At 45.0% G+C, this 25,786-nt stretch overlaps 1 protein-coding gene across 5 annotated transcripts in view; it reads left to right on the forward strand.

Moving 5' to 3' along the window:
- LOC119978690 (protein tweety homolog 3-like) overlaps positions 1 to 25,786 on the forward strand; it is a 286,190-nt gene that overhangs the window by 164,032 nt on the left and 96,372 nt on the right. For all 5 annotated transcript variants that reach the window (XM_038820488.1, XM_038820484.1, XM_038820483.1 and 2 more), the window contains exon 7: positions 11,613 to 11,688. In XM_038820488.1, coding sequence (XP_038676416.1) covers positions 11,613 to 11,688 — 76 coding nt within the window. The remainder of the gene's footprint in view (positions 1 to 11,612; positions 11,689 to 25,786) is intronic.

A 25,786-nucleotide genomic window follows, 5' to 3' on the forward strand; every position in this document is an offset into this window, starting at 1 on the left:
GGAGGATGGCAACCGCGCATGCGTGGGTTGACGCCGGCCAACCTGCGCATGCGCGGGTGACATCATTTACGCGGTGCTGGCCGGTTAATTTACGCGGCGCTGCATGAAGCGGCGCCATGGCCCAGTGCGCATAATTGACGCGGCCCCGCTCCTAGCCCCCTGGGGGTGGGAGAATAGGGGGTGAGGAGCGGCCTCCGACGCCGGAGTGAAACACTCCGGTTTTCACTCCGGCGTCGGGACTTAGTCTCCCGATGGGAGAATCTCGCCCCCTATCTCAGTGTGAGCAAAATTGAATGTATTTGACTTGAGGACCAAAATATAATTTTTCTCTTGAAATGGGCACAGCCTTTCCTCTTCACACGCTGGTATGTTATTTTCAAAACAGAATTATTTGGTGTTAATTCAGAAGCTCCAGGCCAGTACTAATGCAGCATAATTTTGTCAAAATCGTTTTGAATTTACATTATAGTGAATAAAACCTGCATGATTCGTCCATATAATAATTATGATGATGGGGTTCTTCAAAGTTTAAAAATCCTTGGCTGTAATAATTGGTTTGGGGTCAACTTAACAAATTGTCTGTTGGTGAATTTGTGATTTATGCCATTGTGAAGAAGAAAATATTAATAGGTTGCTGTGGGATTTGTTTAATACATTGAGATTGATAGATTATTATAGCGGTGACCTCATTATCACGAGTCCAAGTTTATTATAATATAAAATTAGGAAGTGTGGAAGTAATAAGAAATGAAAAAAGAAAATTGGAAATGCGAACACATTTGTGTTGCATGCAGCGATATGGAACAGATTATAACAATGTTGAAATATAGATTAGAATGATTTGAAGGGTTAATTAACTAATCTGTTCTCAAGCTTTGTACAAATGGCATTAAGTTGCATACCAATATACTCTGCGTGGGTGTGAAAAGATCCCGTGTAGATTATTTTGAGTAAGTACTTAAAAAACAATTAAGTGGACTGTATTGTGGCACAAATATTTTGCACCGTGAATTAAATTTTGTAATTTAACGACACCGATTAATTCATAAAATTTTCAATGCGTATATAGTTGATTTGGATAACCTTGATTATTATCACCAATGTAATTTTTAAATTCATCCATGGGATGTGGGAGTTTCTGGCAAGGCCAGCATTTGTTGCTCATCCCTAATTGCCCTTGGGCAAGTGGCGGTGAACTACCTTGTTAAACAGCTGCAGTCCATGTGATGTTGCTACTCCCCAAGTGCTGGAAGGGAGTGCTGTTAGGGTGGTGTTCCATGGTTTTGACCCAGTCACAGTGATCCACATCAGGTGGTGTGTAATTTGGAGGAAAACGTAAAGCTGGTGGTGTTCCTAAGATTCTGCTGCTTTTGTTCTTCTAGGTGGCAGAGGTCACGGTTTTGGACAGACCTGCTACAGTGCATCTTGCAGATGGCACGTGCAGTCACTATAGACCAGTGGTGGAATGAGTGAATATTTAAGCTGGTGGATTGGGTACGAATGAAATGGGCTGTTTTGCCCTCGATCGTGTTAAGTGTCTTGAATGTTGTTGGAGTTGCACTCATGCAGCCAAGTGGCGAGTATTCCGCCACACTACTGATTTGTGCCTTGTACGGGGTGGACAGAATTTGGGGATTTAGAAGGCAAGTCATTTCCTGCAGAATATCCAGACTTTGGTCTGCTCTTTGGAGCATGGAGCGGCACAGTGGTTAGCACTGTTGCTTTGCAGCGCCAGAGACCCGGATTTGATTCCCAGCTTGGGTAACTTTCTGTGTGGAGTCTGCACATTCCCCCCCCCCCCCCCCATGTCTGCGTGGGTTTCCTCCGGATGTTCCGGTTTCTTCTCACAAGTCCCAAAAGACATGCTTTTTAGGTGAAAAGAAAATTGCTGCTTTGACAAAGCTTTGACCAGCTTTGACAAAGAGTCATTGGACTTGAAACGTTAGCTCTTTTCTCTCCCTACAGATGCTGCCAGACTTGCTGAGATTTTCCAGCATTTTCTCTTTGTGCTTGTTCGGTGAATTGGACATTCTGAATTCTCCCTCTGTGCACCCGAGCAGGCGCCGGAATGTGGTGACTAGGGGATTTTCACAGTACCTTCATTGCAGTGTTAAGCCTACTTGTACACTAATAAAGATTATTATTAAGTCACTAGTCAGTGGTGCACCCAGGATATTAGCACATCCTGCTGTTAGTAGAGTTGCTTCACAGCTCCAAGGTCCTAGGTTCGATTCCTGGCTTGGGTCACTGTTTGCCTGGAGTCTGCATGTTCTCCCCATGTCTCCGTGGGTTTCCTCTGGGTGCTCCGGTTTCCTCCCACAGTCCAAAGATGTGCAGGTTAGGTGGACTCGCATGCTAAATTGCCCTGTGTCCAAAAGTGGAGTTACTGGGTTACAGGGATAGGGTGGACGCGTGGGCTTGAATGTGGTGCTCTTTTCAAGGGCTGGTGCAGACTCGATGGGCCGAATGGACTCCTTCTGCACTGTAAATTCTATGATGTGATGGTGAGGGATTTCGTGGTGTCGCGGAAAGGTGGTGAGATTCTCTCTTGTTAGAAATGGATTGGGCATGAAGCTTAAGATTAAAGTTAAAACAGAATACAATTATGCTGCTGCTAAAGCCACCCATTGCCACATGAATATCCGGTTTTGAGCTGTTGGACTTGTTTTGAAGATGCAACTTTGTCTGCAGAAGAGGTTTGTGGTGCTTGCTCCTACTGATACTGTTATTGATAGTGCAACTGGGTAGGCTGGTGAGGAAAGCCAGTCGTTAAAGACTACCATTGGAGCCGATCTTTGCACAACTGTACATTTAATTATGGGGTTACATGTTACAAGTATATGCTTGCTAACCCAGTTTTAATCTCGTCTGTTTATAGGGGGCTCAACAACTACACACAGTCAATATACAATTAAAACTAAACCTGGTGAGAAATTTGCAGGGTTAACTGGGCTTGGTTTTATCGTGTCCTGCCTAGGTTGACGTAAGGTGCCCTGTTCAGTTTATTCTTCTCTATTTTTGATGAGGTTCAATAAAACTGAATGGCTTGGCCATTTCAGAGGGCAGATATCTGTCAAACACATTGCTATTGTTCTGAAACGGTGAGGTGAAAGTGACTGCCCTTGAACATAAAGCAACATTTGACCATGTGGTATCAATGAGCTTTAGCAAAACTGAATGGAACTGATGGGAATCAAAGAGAAATTTCTCCACTGGTTGCAGTCACAGGTAGCAGAAAAGATGTTTGGCATTGTTGGAGGCTGATCATCTCAGCACCAGGACATCGATACAGGATTTCCTCGGGATAGTGTCCTAGGTCCAACCATTTACAGATTTAAAAAAAAATCTTAGTTCCTAGGATGTGGGTTATTGCTGGCTTGCCAGCATTTATTGCCTATCCCTGAGGGCATTTTAAGAGTCAACATCAGTGACATTTCCTCCATCACAAGGCCAGAAATAGGGATGTTCACTGATGATAGCTGTGTTTGATACTATTCGCAATTCCTCAGATACTGAAGCAATCCAAGCTCAAATGTAGCAAGACCTGGGCAACATTGTGGCTTCGGCTGTTAAGTGGCAAATAACATGTAAGCCGGGCAAGAGAATCTCCAATTAGAGAAAATCTAACAACATTCTCTTGACATGCAATGGAGTTACCATCACTGAAACCCCACCGTTAGCATCCAGAGAGTTACCGATGACCAAAATCTAAGCTGGACCAGCCATATAAATACTGTGGCTACAAGAGCAAATCAGAGGCGGGGAATTCTGTGGTGAGTGATTCATCGAACTCCCCAAAACCTGTCCACCGTCTACAAGGCACAAGTCAGGAGTGTGATGAAATACTGCTTAAATGAGTGCAACTCCAAAAACACTTAAGTAGGTTAACGCCACCCAGGCCAATTCAGCGGCCAACTTGATCAGCACCCCATCTACCATCTTAATTATTCACTTACTCCATTATTAATGCACTGAAGCAGCTTGCCAGCCTCCTTCAATAGCACTTTCCAAACTTGTGACCTCTACCATCCAGAAGAACAAAGGCAGCAGGCACATGTGGGCACCACCATCTGCAAGTTCCGCTCCAATCTACACACCATCCTGACTTGGAGCTATATCGCCATTCCTTCACTGGAACTCCCTGCCCAACAGTATGGTGGGTGTGCTAACGCTATTTGGACTGCTGTGGTTCAAGAAGGCAGTTCCACCACCACTCTCTGGAGGGCATTTAGGAATGAGCAATAAAGACTGAACCTTGCCAGTGACACTCGCATTCTATGAAATGATAAAAATAAGTCACATTTAGGTGGTAATGCAGTATCATGTCAGAGGAGGAATGGAAAGATGATGAGGACATGGACCAGAGTACCAAAACTTTATGTGGGACGGCATAGTTGTATATCTTGTACCATCTTTAAATGTTACTTTTATATTCCCTTTGTACAGAACCCTTTGGTGTTCTGATTTATGGTTTATTCATTTTTGAGGCAACTATCAATACAGTAAGCAGCCTTTTTCAAAACTCGAGTTCTGAAACATACACAAGCAACAAACCAACTAATAAGAAATATGCCTATGCGTGCATGAAGGTTTCAGTTTTTGGGCTTTACGTGTGGCGACTGCAGAAAAAAACATTTCACAATGCGATGATGTTGCTCAGCAACAGGCAGACCAAGTTAGTACTAATGCTGATGGTCAAAACTGGAGGTATTTGTGTTGTGTGGTTTTGAAAATAAGTTGGACATGAATAATTGAGAAGAGGAGTGATGAAGCTGATTATGATGGGGAAAAACATGACATCTTTGTGATACATTATTCAAGTGTCACTAGTAAAATTCTTCGATAGTTTCTCTCTGGATAATCTGAATGGATGAGACAAAGGGTGCACAGAAACATGCATAATGTGATGGAATAGGCAAATTGAACATCAAGAATTGAGACAATCCACTTTTTTTGCATCTGGATATCTGTCTTGTGTGAAAACCCAATACAATTTGCCCAAAATCAAGTGTCTGAAAAATCCATTGGAATACTGTCTATATTTTGGATGGAGTGTACATGCATACACTTCCCATAGGAACACATTCTACATTCTCAATTAAGGCTGCTTTGTTATTACTCGAAATAAACTGCATAACCGTATTTTCTTCATCAATTGAGGCAAAGGTGGCCATGTTTGTCACCTGAGGTATTTGAGAGGGAACTGGTGAGCATGTTGACTAATGCTGATCTGCAATCCAAGGATACTGCAGATGGTTGTGCCCAAATAGGAGAGGATACCGCAGGCAGTTGAGTTTTTGGATAAGTTGCTGTCTTAAGATGTCTTCCCCTCGTGTTTTCTCTCTGCCTCTGGTATGCGCTTGCTTTTGAAGAAGGCCATCATGGGCACACTTCTTTCAGCACTCGAAATTGATATCAAAATTCCAAACTGGAGCCTTCAGAGTGTTTTTGTAGTGCTTCCTTTGATCTCCAAGAGAGTGCGCCCCAGCATTATGATCTCCACACAAGGGTCATGAAGCGAGTGTTAGACATTCTGACTACATAACCAGCTCAGCTCAGTTGTGACTACAAGGCTGAGGAACACAGCATTAATAGGTTTCCTACTTCTAATACAGCTGGGATTATTCCTTCTATTAGGACATAAACGTGGAAGCTTGTATAGAGCTGAGAGAACAATATCCAGTGATAAGATGACATGTCATTGAACTATGTTGAGTGGGTGATGAGCAGTGGCTGGAGTGCTTCAGACTTACCTAGCAGAAAAATCTGATTATTGAGCCTGCCAAGGAATGTTAACTTGAGCCTAATCTCCCATTACCAGCAGTACCATATCAGGTCTCATTTGATCCAAATAGATTTTGTTCTCTTTCTTCCCTTTCCCCTCTCCCCAAAAAGTCATTAGTTATTAAACAACTGAAATATGTGAAATAAGTGGATAACAAATATCAGAGATTTTTCAAGACGTAATTGAATATTTCAACTGATATAAACTGAGTGCACTGTCCCCATCCTTCTGAATGCTGCATTGCTCGATTAAGCCACTTTAAACTACACCGATTACCTTTACAGAGCACTGGTAAATTACTATTGAATTGTGGTTTCACCAGTTGGAGTAGTTACTCGTCTTTCTGCAACCCAATGTTGTTCTGGATATATAAATATGCAGTGCCACATCCAACCGCTAGGTTCCTTCCTCTGGCAGCTTTCCCTCCTCATCTACCTTTAGTTTTACAGTGAAGTCTCAACATTGAAGCTGTACTCATCCGCACGATCAGTTGTTATGCCATTGTGAACTTCATGCTATGTGGTTGATGAAGTTTGAAAAGGGATCTGGAAGCACACATGATGCAAGGATATGTTTCATCTTTAAAGTGCCAGGATTTACAAACTGTCTGATCTTTCATGAGGACTGAAGAATCCGGGAACTATTTGAAATCATACCCAAAGATTTGCAATCAGATGAAATGAAATGAAATGAAAATCGCTTATTGTCACGAGTAGGCTTCAATGAAGTTACTGTGAAAAGCCCCTAGTCGCCACATTCCGGCACCTGTCCGGGGAGGCTGGTACGGGAATTGAACCGTGCTGCTGGCCTGCTTAGTCTGCTTTTAAAAGCCAGCGATTTATCCCAGTGAGCTAAACCAGCCCCTCTAAGGGTCCTTGGGCATTCAACGACCTGTAGCTTTTGAAAAGCATACCCTAATTTTGCAAGGTGTACGCAGAGAGGGCAGGCACTGAGAACTGGTCAGGAAATTGTGTGGCAGCAATTGTTGCATTTCTATCTGTTTGAATGGATGGAGCTCAAAGATAAAAGACCAATCAATTCCCAGCCAAAGCTTCCTGTAAACTTGGTTCCTCACTGAGAAAAATCACCTTGTGCAAGCCGATGTTTGGAGCCATTAAGCTGTGTCTTTCCTCAGACAAGGCTAACTTAGCATAAATCAGTTTCACATCAACTATGTCCTTAATGATCAAGACCATGTCCTGGACTGTGGTGGCATCTACATATATCGGGATCAGTTTGGATGAGGTAGAAGTGTTAGTGGTCAAAAAGGAGGGAGCTATTTTGAGGAATTGTTAGTCTGATAGTCAGTGTAGAAAAGAAAGCGGTGTGATGCATATTGTGTTTTCCCCCACATAATTCAGTTTGAAAGAGAGAACAGAATTTGTCCTTCACATTTGGAAGGGAACTTTTTGAATGTTTTAATCTTTGACAAATAACTCTCAAATATATTTGAATGGGCCTATTGATATGGTGGCAATGGAGCAGGAGAAATGGGTTTAGGTTGATGGGGCACTGTAACACACTGGATGAATTGATAACAGAAAATAAATGAGTATGATGTGATAGCCTTTCCAGAGACATGGTTGCAAAGTGATCATGGCTGGGACCTGAATATTCAAGGGGAATTTGAGAATTCAGAAGGGCGGGAAGAAAGGAATTGGTGATAGGATGGCCCTGATAATAAAGGATGATGAGAAATTATCTTAGTTTGGAGGATCAAAACGTAGAATCGGTTTGGATGAAGGTAAGAAATAGCAAAGAAAGTTACTGGTGAGAGTGGATTACAGGCTCACCTGACAGTAGCTACACTGTAGGACAGAGTAGAAATAAAGAAATTAATGAGCATTTGTAAGAAAGGTACTGCAGTAATCACAGGCGATTTTAATCTTCATGTGGATTGGGCGATTAAAGTTGTCAAAAGTCGCCTGGAGGATGAGTTGCATTTGGGTCAGATTTTTAGAACTGTATGTTCTGCAACCAACCAGGGAACAAGTTAATTTAGGCTTGGTAATGAGACAATTAATTAATGACCTCCCAATAGAGGATCATGTAGGTAAGAGTGATCATAATGTGATCGTATTCCTCATTCAGTTTGAGGATGAGAAATTTTGGGTCTGAAACTCATCTTAAATAATGGAATTGAACTGAGAAAATAAGTTAAAAGGTGAGATGGTAGAGAAGCATTGTCAGACATTTAAGATATTTCATAACTCCCAGAAAAGTTACATTAATAATAATTTTTATTAGTGTCACAAGTAGGCTTACATGGCCACTGCAATGAAGTTACTGTGAAAGCCTCCCATTCCAGTGCCCGTTTGGGTACACAGAGGGAGAATTCAGAATTCTCCCAAATTACCTAACAAGCACGTCTTTCAGGACTTGTGGGAGGAAACCTAGCAACCAGAGGAATCCCATGCAGACACGGGGAGAACGTACAGACTCCGCACAGACAATTATCCAAGCTGGGAATTGAAGCCGGGTCCCTGGCACTGTGAAGCAACTGTGTTAACCACTGTGCTATTATTGGAAAAACAAAAACGCTGCAAAAAAAGGACGCACCACCCATGGCTAACTAGGAAGTCGAGGATGGTATCATTGAAAGAAAAGATGTACAATACTGAAAGATTGGTACCCAGAAAATTGGAAAATTTTAGAAACTGAATGGATGGCTTAAAAATTAGAGGGAGAAATTGAGCATGAGAGTAAACTAGCAAGAAATACAGAAACAGATAGTAAAAGCTTGTGCAAGTATATAAAAAAGAAGGGAGTAGCCAAAGTGAGTCCCTAGGAGGGTGGGACTGGGGAATAATAATGGGAGACAGGAACTATAACCAACAGTGCTGCAGTGATCAGTGCTGGTGTTGCAAATATTTGCAATCCATGTTTTTTTTCCCATAAATTCAGAGTACCCTGTTCATTTTTTCCAATTAAGGGGCAATTTAGCATGGCCAATTCATCTACCCGGCACATCTTTTGGGTTGTGGGGGCGAAACCCACGCAAACACGGGGAGAATGTGCAAACTCCACATGGACAGTGACCCAGAGCCGGGATCGAACCTGGGACCTCGGCGTCGTGAGGCAGCAGCACTAACCACTGCACCACTGTACTGCCCTCGCAATCCACGTTAATGGCTTGGATGAAGGGGCTGAGTGTACCATCCTGCAATTTGTTGATGATACAATGATAAGTAGGAGAGCAAAGTGTGAGGACAACATACAGTCTGCTCAGGGATATAGGTCGCGTAAGTGAGTGGATAGAAAATAGGCAGACAGAGTTTTATGTGGGGAGAATGTCAGGTTGTCCACTTTGTGAGAGGGACTGCACAATGCTGCAGAGTGAAGCCAAATGAAATGTTGACCTTTATTGCAAGGAGGATGGAGTGTAAAAGTCGGGAAGTCTTCGTGCAGCTGTACAGGGTATTGGTGAGACTGCAGCTGGAATACTCTTCTTACTTAAGGAGGGTTTTTTGCATTGGAGGTAGTTCAGGAAAGGTCCACTAGGCCAGTGTTTTACAAACATTTGTGCCTGGGACCCATTTTTACCACCTGCCATCGAAGGGACCCACACTGGCCGACCTTTGCCACCCACGCTGGCCGACCTTCGCCACCCAAGCTAGCCGACCTTCGCCACCCAAGCTAGCCGACCTTCGCCACCCACGCTGGCTGACCTTCGCCACCCACGCTGGCTGACCTTCGCCACCCACGCTGGCTCACCTTCGCCACCCACGCTGGCTCACCTTCGCCACCCACGCTGGCTCACCTTCGCCACCCACGCTGGCTCACCTTCGCCACCCACGCTGGCTCACCTTCGCCACCCACGCTGGCTCACCTTCGCCACCCACGCTGGCTCACCTTCGCCTCCCACGCTGGCCCACCTTCGCCACCCACGCTGGCTCACCTTCGCCACCCACGCTGGCTGACCTTCGCCACCCACGCTGGCTCACCTTCGCCACCCACGCTGGCTCACCTTCGCCACCCACGCTGGCCCACCTTCGCCACCCACGCTGGCCCACCTTCGCCACCCACGCTGGCCCACCTTCGCCACCCACGCTGGCCCACCTTCGCCACCTACGCTGGCCGACCTTCGCCACCCACGCTGGCCGACCTTCGCGACCCACCATTTTTACTTCCCTTTATTGTATCAGGTGAGCCTCTTGGTCCTCACGATCTCACTTGCTTTGTTATTCAGTGTTGTAGTTCTTATAATGACTTCAGCTGATGATTAAACATCTCGCTGCACCCATTGAAAAATATCCAGCGGTTTGTCCTCGAACACTCATGCTTTGTCTTCAAATATCTTTGAAGTTTTGAGGGTTTTAAACCAGTGCTCTCCTGCATATAACACACATGAACATTGCATCCTGATTTGCAGTGGCACAATAATAATCCACACCTCAAGTAATCACCTTTAATAATAATCTTTATTGCCACAAGTAAGCTTAAATTAACACTGCAATGAATTTACCGTGAAAAGCCCCTAGTCGCCACATTACGGCACCTGTTCGGGCGCATAGATGGAGAATTCAAAATGTCCAAATTACCTAATAGCACGTCTTTTGGGACTTGTGGGAGGAAACCGGAACACCCGGAGGAAACCCACGCAGACACGGGTGGAACGTGCTGACTCCGCACAGAAAGTGTCCCAAGCAAGAATGAAACCCGGGACCCTGGCGCTGACAAGCTACAGTGTTAACCACTGTGCTACAGTGCTGCCCATACTGCTTTGTTCCTGTTTTCATGTGCTTCATGGGTATTCACCAGAGGCCTTGGAGCTTGCACCAGCACTGCTGGCAGCTGCAAAATGGAGGGATCGCTCTAGCGGCCAGAACACATGACGTCAGTGCACAGGGCACATAACCTGTTCTCTGCCGCCTCTCCAGGCAGGAAGACTCCAGCAATTTAATTTTTAAAAAAATTTGCTCCTGGGTCAGCACGCTGACGTCAGGAGGAGGCATTCTGCCCTGCCGTGCTCCGTGACTGTGCATTGCTGAGGGGGCACGCATGTGTAGAATGGTTGGCATTCTGAGAGCCGGTTGCAGGTGGCTTTTCTAAAAGTTAGTCGCCCCGTTGGGCACTACGTACCGTGATCAGGAATGCCGCGATGCATGGCCCCGCGACCCTCCTGAGACCCGCTCGTGACCCACTCATAGGTCGCGACCCTGGATTTGAAAATGACTGCACTAGGCTGATTCCTGGGATGAATGTGTTGTCTTCGAAGAAAGGTTCAGCAGGTTGGCCCTCGACGTTTTGGAGTTTAGAAGAATGAGAAGTGATCTTACTGAAACATTATAAGATAGGCTTGACAGGGTAGGTGTTGAGAGGATGTTTCCTCTTGAGAGGATATCTAGATCTACAGGGCACAGTTTAAAAGTAAGGCATCTAAGACGGAAAGGAGGAGGTTGCTCATCTTTAGAATTCTATTCCTCAGAGCAGTGTAGACTCAGTAATTGAAATATTCAAGGATGACTTGGACAGGTTTTGATTGACTAGGGAGTTGAGGGTCATGAGGACAGACAGGAAAGTGGAGTTAAGGCCACAGTCAGATCAGCCATGATCTTATTGACTGGCGGAACAGGCTCAATGGGCCTCCTATTTCTTCTCACTTTCCATTGAATTTATAGCTATATTGTGGCATTCCAGTTCCAGTGTTGCTGTAAACATTTGGTTGTGGATTTTTGTATTGGATCGCATTGACTTTAAATACACTTGACCCAAACCAGTTATTAGATCGAAATAGATTGGCTTTTTCCAAATCCGCGCTTGACAGTTTTAATTGACTATTCTGTAATTCCACATTATTAACCATGTGCTTTTATCTCTTGGCCAGGGTTCTAGTGACTTCTGTGTATCTCCTGAAGCATATGTCTCCAAAATGGCAGATGAACATGGCCTTATTGCGAAAGGTATGTTGTCCTTAACAGAACTTGATAAATAAGTAATTCATTTCTCTGAATATAATGTACTGAGGCTGGAATAATGGTTTACAGTTTCATCATGATAACAATAGGCTGTTGTATCTAATAACATGGCTGTTGTATCTAATTTGCAGATTATTTTTAACTGGTGACTGGTCGACTTTGAAATAGTTGTATGTAAAATTGTTCACGAGCTAATTAGGGAGAAATATCTCAATTCGTGAAATTCAAGCTTCCCTGCTTCCATGTACATTTCTCATGCTTTCCTTTCAACGTTTCCATGAGGTTTGCTGTGGCACAAGTTTCAAAAGGTTTCTCTATTATATCACTATTTTAAATTTATCCAGTCTTGTCTCTTCTGGGCAGATACCCCATGTATTGATTTGACATGTTGTTTTGCTGAAGTAAACTCGTGTCAACTTTATGACATCTGGCTTATCTACATGTAAAGATTCTGCTTGCAATTAGTGGACAGATGCACTCCATTTTGAAGTTTGTATATGAATTACAGCTTTTGTCTGAACTCCAGTTTACTTGTGATATGATTATACCATATACATTCGTGGTTAAATTTAAAAAAAAAAGGCAGAAATGTTTCCCAAAACATTGACAAGCCCATGAAGACGAACAAGGATGAGGAAACCAACCGACCCTTTGGAAGCCAACTTGTCTATGGTCAGAAACAAGTGCGACCACTTGATCCAAGTGCCTGTTTTAGCAGCTGTTATTTACAGCCAGTGGTCAAAGACCGAGAGCAAAGCTTCCGACCCGTCTCAGCAGATTTGGAGGTTTGGATGAAATTGATTTTGATTACTTTCAAGATTGCCTCTGGTAACAACCATTTTCACTTACATTGTGCCTTTAACATAGTCGTATGTGCCAAGGCACTGAGGAATGTTACCAAACAAAATATGCTTCCTGCAGAATGTTTGAGGTGAGGGACGCCGTCAGTGTCCCTGCTGATTTCATCTGTGGGAAGTGCACCCAACTCCAGCTCCTCTAAAACCGTGTTAGGGACCTGGAGCTTGAGCTGGATGAACTTCGGATCATTCGGGAGGCAGAGGGGGTCATAGATAGGAGCTTCAGGGAAGTAGTTACACCAAAGACTGGAGATAGATGGGTAACTGTAAGAGGGACTGGGAAGAAGCAGTCAGTGCAGGGACCCCCTGCGGTCGTTCCCCTGAGTAACAAGTTTACCGTTTTGGATACTTGTGGGGGGGGGACTTACCAGGGGTAAGCCATGGGGTACGGGCCTCTGGCACGGAGTCTGTCCCTGTTGCTCAGAAGGGAAGGGGGGAAAGGAGTAGAACATTAGTAATTGGGGACTCAATAGTCAGGGGCACAGATAGGAGATTTTGTGGGAGCGAGAGAGACTCACGTTTGGCATGTTGCCTCCCAGGTGCAAGGGTAAGTGATGTCTCGGATCGTGTTTTCCGGGTCCTTAAGGGGGAGGGGGAGCAGCCCCAAGTCGTAGTCCACATTGGCACTAACGACATAGGTAGGAAAGGGGACAAGGATGTCAGGCAGGCCTTTAGGGAGCTAGGATGGAAGCTCAGAGCGAGAACAAACAGAGTTGTTATCTCTGGGTTGTTGCCCGTGCCACGTGATAGTGAGATGAGGAATAGGGAGAGAGAGCAATTAAACACGTGGCTACAGGGATGGTGCAGGCGGGAGGGATTCAGATTTCTGGATAACTGGGGCTCTTTCTGGGGAAGGTGGGACCTCTATAGACAGGATGGTCTACATCTGAACCTGAGGGGCACCAATATCCTGGGGGGAGATTTGTTAGTGCTCTTTGGGGGGGGTTTAAACTAATTCAGCAGGGGCATGGGAACCTGGATTGTAGTTTTGGGGTACGGGAGATTGAGAGTATAGAGGTCAGGAGCACAGATTTGACTTCGCAGGAGGGTGCCAGTGTTCAGGTAGGTGGTTTGAAGTGTGTCTACTTCAATGCCAGGAGTATACGAAATAAGGTAGGGGAACTGGCAGCATGGGTGGGTACCTGGGACTTCGACGTTGTGGCCATTTCAGAGACATGGATAGAGCAGGGACAAGAATGGTTGTTGCAGGTTCCGGGGTTTAGGTGTTTTATTAAGCTCAGAGAAGGAGGCAAAAGAGGGGGAGGTGTGGCGCTGCTAGTCAAGGACCGTATTACGGTGGCGGAAAGGATGCTAGATGGGGACTCTTCTTCTGAGGTAGTATTTGCTGAGGTTAGAAACAGGAAAGGAGAGGTCACCCTGTTGGGAGTTTTCTATAGGCCACCTAATAGTTCTAGGGATGTAGAGGAAAGGATGGCGAAGATGATTCTGGAAAAGAGCGAAAGTAACAGGGTAGTTGTTATGGGAGACTTTAACTTTCCAAATATTGACTGGAAAAGATATAGTTCGAGTACATTAGATGGGTCGTTCTTTGTACAATGTGTGCAGGAGGGTTTCCTGACACAATATGTTGACAGGCCAACAAGAGGCGAGGCCACATTGGATTTGGTTTTGGGTAATGAACCAGGCCAGGTGTTAGATCTGGAGGTAGGTGAGCACTTTGGAAACAGTGACCACAATTCGGTGACCTTTACGTTAGTGATGGAAAGGGATAAGTATACCCCGCAGGGCAAGAGTTATAGCTGGGGGAAGGGCAATTATGATGCCATTAGACATGACTTAGGATGTGTTGGTTGGAGAAGTAGGCTGCAAGGGTTGGGCACACTGGATATGTGGAGCTTGTTGAAGGAACAGCTATTGCATGTTCTTGATAAGTACGTACCAGTCAGGCAGGGAGGAAGGGGTCGAGCGAGGGAACCGTGGTTTACCAAAGAAGTGGAATCTCTTGTGAAGAGGAAGAAGGAGGCCTATGTGAAGATGAGGCATGAAGTTTCAGTTGGGGCGCTTGATAGTTACAAGGAAGCGAGGAAGGATCTAAAGAGAGAGCTGAGACGAGCAAGGAGGGGACATGAGAAGTCTTTGGCAGGTAGGATCAAGGAAAACCCAAAAGCTTTCTATAGGTATGTCAGGAATAAAAGAATGACTAAGGTAAGAGTAGGGCCAGTCAAGGACAGTGGTGGGAAGTTGTGTGTGGAGGGTGAGGAGATAAGCGAGATACTAAATGAATACTTTTCGTCAGTATTCACTCAAGAAAAAGATAATGTTGTGGAGGAGAATGCTGAGACCCAGGCTATTAGAATAGATGGTATTGAGGTGCGTAGGGAAGAAGTGTTGGCAATTCTGGACAAGGTGAAAATAGATAAGTCTCCGGGGCCGGATGGGATTTATCCTAGGATTCTCTGGGAAGCCAGGGAAGAGATTGCTGAGCCTTTGGCTTTGATTTTTAGGTCATCATTGGCTACAGGAATAGTGCCAGAGGACTGGAGGATAGCAAATGTGGTCCCTTTGTTCAAGAAGGGTAGTAGAGATAACCCCGGTAACTATAGGCCGGTGAGCCTAACGTCTGTGGTGGGTAAGGTCTTGGAGAGGATTATAAGAGATACGATTTATAATCATCTAGATAGGAATAATATGATTAGGGATAGTCAGCATGGTTTTGTGAAGGGGAGGTCATGCCTCACAAACCTTATCGAGTTCTTTGAGAAGGTGACTGAACAGGTAGACGAGGGTAGAGCAGTTGATGTGGTGTATATGGATTTCAGTAAAGCGTTTGATAAGGTTCCCCACGGTCGGCTATTGCAGAAAATACGGAGGCTGGGGATTGAGGGTGATTTAGAGATATAGATCAGAAATTGGCTAGTTGAAAGAAGACAGAGAGTGGTAGTTGATGGGAAATGTTCAGAATGGAGTTCAGTTACGAGTGGCGTACCACAAGGATCTGTTCTGGGGCCGTTGCTGTTTGTCATTTTTATAAATGACCTAGAGGAGGGCGCAGAAGGATGGGTGAGTAAATTTGCAGACGACACTAAAGTCGGTGGAGTTGTAGACAGTGCGGAAGGATGTTGCAGGTTACAGAGGGACATAGATAAGCTGCAGAGCTGGGCTGAGAGGTGGCAAATGGAGTTTAATGTGGAGAAGTGTGAGGTGATTCACTTTGGAAAGAATTACAGGAATGCGGAATATTTGACTAATGGTAAAATTCTTGGTAGTGTGGATGAGCAGAGGGATCTCGGTGTCCATGTACATGGATCCCTGAAAGTTGCCACCCAGGTTGATAGGGTTGTGAAGAAGGCCTATGGTGTGTTGGCCTTTATTGGTAGAGGGATTGAGTTCCGGAGCCATGAGGTCATGTTGCAGTTGTACAAAACTCTAGTACGGCCGCATTTGGAGTATTGCGTACAGTTCTGGTCGCCTCATTATAGGAAGGACGTGGAAGCTTTGGAATGGGTGCAGAGGAGATTTACCAGGATGTTGCCTGGTATGGAGGGAAAATCTTATGAGGAAAGGCTGATGGACTTGAGGTTGTTTTCGTTAGAGAGAAGAAGGTTAAGAGGTGACTTAATAGAGGCATACAAAATGATCAGAGGGTTAGATAGGGTGGACAGCGAGAGCCTTCTCCCGCGGATGGGGGTGGCTAGCACGAGGGGACATAGCCTTAAATTGAGGGGTAATAGATATAGGACAGAGGTCAGAGGTGGGTTTTTTACGCAAAGAGTGGTGAGGCCGTGGAATGCCCTACCTGCAACAGTAGTGAACTCGCCAACATTGAGGGCATTTAAAAGTTTATTGGATAAGCATATGGATGATAAGGGCATAGTGTAGGTTAGATGGCCTTTAGTTTTTTTTTCATGTCGGTGCAACATTGAGGGCCGAAGGGCCTGTACTGCGCTGTATCGTACTATGTTCTATGTTCTATGATACCGAGTCAAATCAGGACGTATTAAGAGCCAGTCAAAGAGACAGGCTTTTAAGAGCAGCTTAATGGCAAAAAGAGAGGTAGAGTGGCTTAGATAAAGTGTTCCGGAGCTTAAAGCCATGGTATCTGAAGGCATGGATGCCAGTAGTGGAGTAAATGCAATCAGGGATACGCAAAAGACCAGAATTAGAGGAGCACAGATCCTGGTAGGGTGTTTAAGGAAGTATAGAGGCCGAGAGTGGAGAGGCCATTGAGGGATTTGAAAACCAAGATGAGGATATTATAGTTGAGGGATTGGCAGACTGGAAACCAATGCGGCACATGGGTGACGTGCGTGAGAGCTGGATGCTCATAGGATATGGGAAGAACAATTTTAGATGAGGTTAAGATTCATGGAAGTTGGGAGACTGGCCAGAAGAGTATTTTTTTTCGTTCATGCGATGTGGGACTCACTGGTTGGGCCAGCATTTATTGCCCATTCCTGAGGACATTTAAGATTCAACCACGTTGCTGTGGGTCTGGAGTCACATGTAGGCCAGACCAGGTAAGGATGACTGATTTCCTTTCCTGGGTTTTTGCGACAATGGTTTCTTGGTCATCATTAGACTTTGTATTCCAGATTTTTATTGAATTAAAGTTTTATCATCTGCCATGGTTAGATTCGAACCCGGACCCCAGAGCATTATTACCGTGGTTTTTGGATAACTATTCCAGCCACTGCCACCCAAGGAATAAGAATAGTTAAGTCTAGAGAAATCAAAAACTAAGTAGCTACATATTTGCTTTCAGCCATTATTCTTACTTGCATTCATGCTGAAAAAATACCATGTTGACCAACTCATTAAGTGTTTCTTAAGTGGTTAGGATCATTAACAGAGTATTGTATATTGATTAGACAGCACGGTGGCGCAGTGGGTTAGCCCTGTTGCCTCAAGGCGCCGAGGTCCCAGGTTCAATCCCGGCCCTGGGTCACTGTCCGTGTGGAGTTTACACATTCTCCCCGTGTCTGCGTGGGTTTCGCCTCCACAACCCAAAGATGTGCAGGCCAGTTGGATTGGCCATGCTCAACTGCCCCTTAATTGGAAAGAATGAATTGGGCACTCTAAATTTATACTAAAAAATATATATCGATCAGACAGTTGCTAATGTAATCCAATAAGGATTATTTTGACTAATGCTGTTAATCTATAATGGATCGTATTCAGTGACTATGGGCACGACTTTATGGTCACGCTGCAGCCGAAAAGCACATCTACCTGGCTTGCAACACCTCGCGAGATCCAACACAATCTCGTGAGACGTTGTGCTGTCACTTTGTAGCAAATCTGTCTCACTTTAATGTGCAGGTTCCGATGTACCCAAGGTGCAGGCGTTTTTGAGCAGCACCGATCGGGCTGGGGGTGCCCTCCTGTAGTATTGTAGTGTGTTGGGGCGGTGGGGGGGGGGGGGGTTTGTGGAGAGAAAGTCGAGGATCACTTTGAGCGGAGCTCCTCGGTGCACAAAACAGGGATATGTGCGGCTGAGGCTCCGCTGAGGCCCCTATCTAACGCGAGTGCTGTTTTATGGCATTGTGTACTTGCCGCTGAGCGCTGGGAAACACACGTCTAATCACACTAGCTATTGGACCTTGTTCCCAATTAGTTAAATTGCTCCCTATATATTATGAAATCATATTTTTAATTGATTTGTCATGTTTTAATGAAATATAATCATCTTGTAGAGACTGGTGCTGCAGGAGTACTCAACCATAACGTCTTTTAGATATTGATGAGTGTGGCTTGACATAAAGGATCTTATTAAAAAATAGTGAATTTGTAAAAGCAGACCTGATACAAATGTGTTTAGCCAGGGTATTGTGTAATCTTAAATGTTTAAAAATTTGTTATATTAATATCTATTTATCCATTAGCAGTTTTTATCCTTTATTTGAGTGCAAAATGCCGCCTTTGTGAACCAGTTTAGGCTTACCCCTCAGTGAAGGTGACTTTGCATCCTTTGCTGGAAGGCTGTGCCGTTAATTGCTCATTATTGAAAATAATTATGTAAATTGTTTTTCTTGGCCCGTTTTATCATTTGCTGTCAACCTGCTTTATCCTCGAGAATGGGAACAGCGAACTAGACATTAGAGATTCCTTTGCTTATATGTTGGAACTTGGATGTTAGTGAGCCAGTTTTTACAAAAGATATTTTGGATTTTCACACATCATTTCACATGCCCACATGATTTATATTCAAACAAATTTGCACCATGACTCTGAATTTTCTGGGAAAATAACAAGAGAGTTCATGGTGCAGTTATTAGTGCATAAAAAAGCCTTGCAATTTGCGGCAAGGGGAGCGACGTTTTGAGTTGCGAAATGCAGGATGATTTGTGGTGCCCATTAACCTCACACAAGTGGGCGATCACCATTATTCTCCCCACGAGTGTCGGAAATTGCTGGATTTGTGCTATGACTAAAATTAAAAAGTTAGAGCTGGTACTTCGCAGCAAAAGGAATATTGTTTTGCAATACCTAAGGAAAATGAGCAAGACTAGGCCATTCAGCCCTTCAAGCCTGCTCGGCAATTCAGTACGATCATAGCCAACCTGTTCCCTCAACTCCACCTTCCTACATGATCCTCATATCCCTGAATTCCCTCAGCTTACAAAACCCTATTGATATCTATCTTGAATCTGCTCAACAATTGAGCATCCAGTTCTCCTGAGGTGTGAATTTCTAATTCTGACAACCCTCCGAGTAAAGACATTTATTTTCATCTTAGTCCCTAAAAGCCGGACCCTGAATTAAAAAAAAAACTATACCCTCTGGTTCTAGATTCCATAGCCAAGGGAATTGACCTCCAGCATCTACCCAAGATGTGGGTTTGGAGGGTGGTCTTTCAGAGGGATGATGCAGACTCGATGGGCCAAATGGTTTCCTTCTGCACTGTAGGGATTCTATGAAGGTATATTTGTCCTTGGTTAAAGGGACCATGTTAATCGGGTGTTTCTTCCTGAACAAGATATTTTTCTAAAATGAAAACAGAATATGGTGGGAATCTTCAGTAGGTCAGAATCTTGTCGGGACAGAAACAGTTAACTGATCATGTCGATTGGCCTTTCATCAGAACTGGAAGAGACGAAAGGTTTGTTAGTTGCGCAAGGAAATGCGGAACCAGGATTTGGTTTGGGAGGGAAAATCAAAGGGGACAGTCAGTGTTGGGGTTAAGGGCTCGAACAATTTAATGACAGAAGGGCCAATGGTGCAAGGCAAAAAGGAGTGATTATTACAATCCCAGACCAGATTCCAACAATGGATAGGATTCTACACTATGTTCTATGTATACTGGACCGCAACCCCAATATTTTAGTTTATTTGAAAGACTGCGCGGAAAGAATAATTCACTCCAGGAGTGATTGCATGAAGAAATGGGGTGTAGTTATTTTTAAGACAGACTATTATAACTGGTCCCAGAGGACTGGAAAGTGGCTAATGTAACACCACTGTTTAAGAAGGGAGGGAGGCAGAAGACGGGAAATTATAGGCATGTTAGCCTGACTTCGGTCATTGGTAAGATTTTAGAGTCTTATTAAAGATGAGATCGTGAAGTACTTGGAAGTGCATGGTAAAATAGGACTGAGTCAGCACGGCTTTGTCAAAGGGAGGTTGTGTCTGACAAATCTTTAGAGTTCTTTACATAGAACATTACAACGCAGTACAGGCCCTTCGGCCCTCGATGTTGCGCCGTCCTGTGAAACCCCTCTAAAGCCCATCTATACTATTCCCTTATCGTCCATATGCCTATCCAATGACCATTTGAATGCGTTTAGTGTTGGCGAGTCCACTGCTGTTGCAGGCAGGGCATTCCACACCCTTACTACTCTCTGAGTAAAGAACCTACCTCTGACATCTGTCCTATATCTATCTCCCCTCAATTTAAAGCTATGGCCCCTCGTGCTGGACATCATCCGAGGAAAAAGGCTCTCAATGTCCACCCTATCTAATCCTCTGATCATCTTGTATGCCTCAATTAAGTCACCTCTTAACCTTCTCTCTAACGAAAACAGCCTCAAGTCCTTCAGCCTTTCCTCATAAGGTCTTCCCTCCATACCAGGCAACATCCTTGTAAATTTCCTCTGTACCCTTTCCAATGCTTCCACATCCTTCCTATAATGTGGCGACCAGAACTGCACGCAATACTCCAAATGCGGCCGTACCAGAGTTTTGTACAACTGCAACATGACCCCATGGCTCCGAAACTCAATTCACCTACCAATTCCATTTGCCACCTGTCAGCCCAGCACTGCAGCTTATCTATGTCCCTCTGTAACTTGTAACATCCTCCTGCACTGTCCACAACTCCACCGACTTTAGTGTCATCTGCAAATTTACTCACCCATCCTTCTACGCCCTCCTCCAGGTCATTTATAAAAATAACAAACAGCAGCGGCCCCAAAACAGATCCTTGTGGTACACCACTAATAACTGGACACCAGTCAGAACATTTCCCATCAACCACCACCCTTTGTCTTCTATCAGCTAGCCAATTTCTGATCCAAACTGCTAAATCACCCTGAATCCCATGCCTCTGTATTTTCTGCAATAGCCTACCGTGGGGAACCTTATCAAACGCTTTACTGAAATCCATATACACCACATCAACTGTTTTACCCTCATCCACCTGTTTGGTCACCTTCTCGAAGAACTCTATGAGGTTTGTGAGGCACGACCTACCCTTCACAAAACCATGTTGACTATCTCTAATCAAATTATTCCTTTCCAGATGACTATACATCCTATCTCTTATAAACCTTTCTAAGACTTTTCCCACAACAGAAATACGGCTCACTGGTCTATAGTTACCGGGGTTATCTCTACTCCCCTTCTTGAACAAAGGGACAACATTTGCTATCCTCCAGTCTTCTGGCACTATTCCTGTAGACAAAAATGACTTGAAGATCAAAGCCAAAGGCTCAGCAATCTCCTCCCTAGCTTCCTAGAGAATCCTAGGATAAATCCCATCCAGCCCAGGGGACTTATCTATTTTCACACTTTCCAGAATTGCTAACACCTCCTCCTTATGAACCTCAAGCCCTTCTAGTCTAGTAGCCTGTATCTCAGTATTCTCCTCGACAACTTTGTCTTTTTCCTGTGTGAATACAGACGAAAAATACTCATTTAGCACCTCTCCTATCTCCTCGGACTCCACGCACACCTTCCTACTACTGTCCTTGACTGGCCCTACTCTTACCTTAGTCATTCTTTTATTCCTGACATATCTATAGAAAGCTTTAGGGTTATCCTTGATCCTACCTGCCAAAGACTTCTCATGTCCTCGCCTGGCTCTTCTTAGCTCTCTCTTTAGAGCCTTCCTAGCTAACTTGTAACTCTCAAGCGCCCTAACTGAACCATCACATCTCATCTTTACATAGGCCTCCTTCTTCCTCTTGACAAGTGTTTCAACTGCTTTAGTAACCCATGGTTCCCTCACTCGACCACTTCCTCCCTGCCTAACAGGTACATACTTATCAAGGACATGCAGTAGCTGTTCCTTGAACATGCTCCACATTTCCATTGTGCCCATCCCCTGCAGTTTTCCTCTTCAGCCGATGCATCCTAAGTCTTGCCTCATCGCATCATAATTGCCTTTCCCCCAGCTATAACTCTTGTCCTGCGGAGTATACCTATCCCTTTCCATCGCTAAAGTAAACGTAATCGAATTGTGGTCACTATCACCAAAGTGCTCACCTACCTCCAAATCTAACACCTGTCCTGGTTCATTACCCAGTACCAAATCCAATATGGCCTCACCTCTTGTTGGCCTATCTACATACTGCATCAGGAAACACAAAGAAGATAGACAAAGGAGAACCAGTGGACGTGATTTATTTAGATTTCCAGAAAGCCTTTGACAAGGTGCAGCATTGGAGACTGTTAAATAAGTTAAAAGCCCATGGTGTTAAGGGTAAGATTCTGGCATGGATAGAGGATTGGCTGACTGGCAGAAAGCAAAGAGTGGGGATAAAGGGGTCTTTTTCAGGATGGCAGCCGGTAACTAGTGTTGTGCCTCAGGGGTCTGTGCTGGGACCACAACCTTTCACGATATACATGAATGATCTGGAAGAAGGAACTGAAGGCACTGTTGCTACGTTTGCGGATGATACAAAGATCGGTAGAGGGACAGGTAGTATTGAGGAAGCAAGGGGGCTGCAGAAGGATTTGGACAAGCTAGGAGAGTGGGCAATGAAGTGGCAAATGAAATACAATGTGGAAAAGTGTGAAGTTATGCACTGTGGAAGGAGGAATTTAGGCATAGACTATTTTCTAAATGGGGAACTGCTTAGGAAATCAGAAGCACAAAAGGACCTGAGAGTCCTTGTTCAAGATTCTCTTAAGGTTAACGTGCAGGTTCAGTTGGCAGTTAAGAAGGCAAATGCAATGTTAGCATTCATGTCAAGAGGGCTAGAATACAAGACCAGGGATGTACTTCTGAGGCTGTATAAGGCTCTGGTCAGACCCCATTTAGAGTATTGTGAGCAGTTTTGGGCCCCGTATCTAAGGAAGGATGTGCTGCCCTTGGAAAGGGTCCAGAGGAGATTCACAAGAATGATCCCTGGAATGAAGAGCTTGTCGTATGAGGAACGGTTGAGGACTCTGGGTCTGTACTTGTTGGAGTTTAGAAGAATGAGGGGGGATCTTATTGAAACTTACAGGATACTGCGAGGCCTGGATAGTTTCCACTTGTAGGAAAATCTAGAACCAGAGGACACCATCTCAGACTAAAGAGACGATCCTTTAAAACAGAGATGAGGAAGAATTTCTTCAGCCAGAGTGTGGTGAATCTGTGGAACTCTTTGCCGCAGAAGACTGTGGAGGCCAAATCACTGATGGTCTTTAAGACAGAGATAGATAGGTTTTTGATTAATAAGGGAATCCGGGGTTATGGGGAGAAGGCAGGGGAATTGGGATGAGAAAATATCAATGTACTGCCAAAATTCCACCAGCACATCTGTCCCACCAGGGGCGACAACACCCTTGACCACTGCTACTCAAAAATCAAGGGCGCCTACTGTTCCATCCTCGACCGCACTTTGGGAAATCAGACCATAAGACGGTGCTCCTTCTCCCGGTATACAAACAGAAACTCAAGAGGGAGAATCCAGCTAAGAAGATCGTGTAGTGCTGGTCCAAGGAAACAGAAGAGCTCTTGTGTGACTGCTTGGAGACAGTGGACTGGTCCATATTTAAGAACTCAGCGACCGACTTAAATGAGTATGTCACCACCGTCGCAGCAAATGTGTGGATGATTGCGTGCCAAAGAAAGCAGTACGTACGTTTCCCAACTGGAAACCATGGCTCAGTCGCGAGATTGACTCCCTACTGAAGGACAGGTCTGAGGCGTTCAAGTGAGACGACGCTGACCTATGCAGGAAATCCAGGTACGACCTCCGCAAAGCCATCCGAGATGCCAAGAGAGAATATCAAACCAAGCTAGAGTCATGGACAGACTCTCGGCGGTTGTGGCAAGGATGAAACAATATAACGGGCTACAAAGCGAAGCCGAGCAGTATCTCTGGCAGCAGCGCACCCCTCCCCGATTAACTCAATGCATTCCATGCTCGTTTCGAGCAGGTAACCAACATTCCGCTGTCGAGTGCCCCAGCAGCCTATAACTCACCTATATCCAGCATCACAGCTTCCGAAGTCAGATCGGCCTTCCTGAAAATGAACCCTCGGAAGGCGACTGGCCTGGATGGGATCCCTGGTTGTGCACTCGGAGCCTGCGCGGACCAGCTGTCAGAGGTGTTCGCAGACATCTTTAACCTGTCCCTACTCCACTCCGAGGTCCCCACCTGATTCAAGAAGACCACCATCATACTGGTGCCAAAGAACCAGGCTACGTGCCTCAATGACTATCGTCCGGTGGCCCTGACTTCAGTCGTAATGAAGTGCTTCGAGAGGTTGGTCATGAAGTGCATCACCTCCATACTCCCAGAACGCCTTGATCCACTGCAATTCGCATACCACCGCAACCGGTCCACAGCCAACGCCATTTCCCTGGCACTAAACTCATCCCCAGAGCATCTCGCCAACAAGGACTCCTACATCTGACTCCTATTTATTGACTACAGCTCCGCCTTCAACACCATAATCCCAGCCAAGCTCATATCAAAGCTCCAAAACCTAGGACTTGGCACCCCACTCTGCAACTGGATCCTTGACTTTAACCCACAGACCACAATCAGTAAGAATGAACAACAACACCTCCTCCACAATAGTTCTCAATACCGGGGCCCTGCAAGGCTGCGTACTGCGCCCCCTACTCTACTCCCTGTACACACACGACTGCGTGGCAAAATTTTGTTCCAACTACATTTACAGGTTTGCTGAAGATACGACCATAGTCGGCCGGATCCCGAATAATGACGAGTCAGAATACAGGAGGGAGATTGAGAACTTAGTAGAGTGGTGCAGCGACAACCATCTCCCTCAATGCCAGCAAAACTAAAGAGTTGGTCATTGACTTCAGGAAGCAAAGTACTGTCACCCCTGTCAGCATCAACAGGGCCGAGATGGTTAGCAGTTTCACATTCCTAGTGGGGCACATCTCCAAAAATCTGTCCTGGTCCACCTATGTTGATGCTACTACCAAGAAAGCACAACAGCGCCTGTGCTTCCTCAGGAAACTAAGGAAATTTGGCATGTCCACATTAACCCTTACCTACTTTTACAGATGCACCATTGAAAGCATCCTATCTGGCTGCATCACAGCCTGGTATGGTAACTGCTCGACCCAGGGCCGCAATAAACTTCAGAGAGTCGTGAACACAGCCCAGTCCATCACACGAACCTGCCTCCCATCCATTGACTCCATCTACACTTCCCGATGCCTCGGGAAAGCGGGAAGCATAATCAAAGACCCCTCCCAACCGGCTTACTCACTCTTCCAACTTCTTCTATCGGGCAGGAGATACAGAAATATGAGAACACACACGAACAGACTCAAAAATAGCTTCTTCCCCGCTGTCACCTGACTCCTAAATGACCCTCTTAGGACTGACCTCATTAACACCACACCCCTGTATGCTTCATCCGATACCGGTGCCTATGTAGTTACATTGTATACCTTGTGTTGCCCTATTATTTTATTCCCTTTTCTTCACATGTACTTAATGATCTGTTTGAGATGCTCGTAGAAAAATACTTTTCACTGTACCCCGGTACACGTGACAATAAAAAAATACAATCCAATCGATGATTGAATGGCGGAGCAGACTCGATGGGCTGAGTGACCTAATTCTGCTCTTACA

Source organism: Scyliorhinus canicula, chromosome 15 (genome assembly GCF_902713615.1).
Source record: "Scyliorhinus canicula chromosome 15, sScyCan1.1, whole genome shotgun sequence".
In the NCBI taxonomy this organism is placed as follows: Eukaryota; Metazoa; Chordata; class Chondrichthyes; order Carcharhiniformes; family Scyliorhinidae; genus Scyliorhinus; species Scyliorhinus canicula.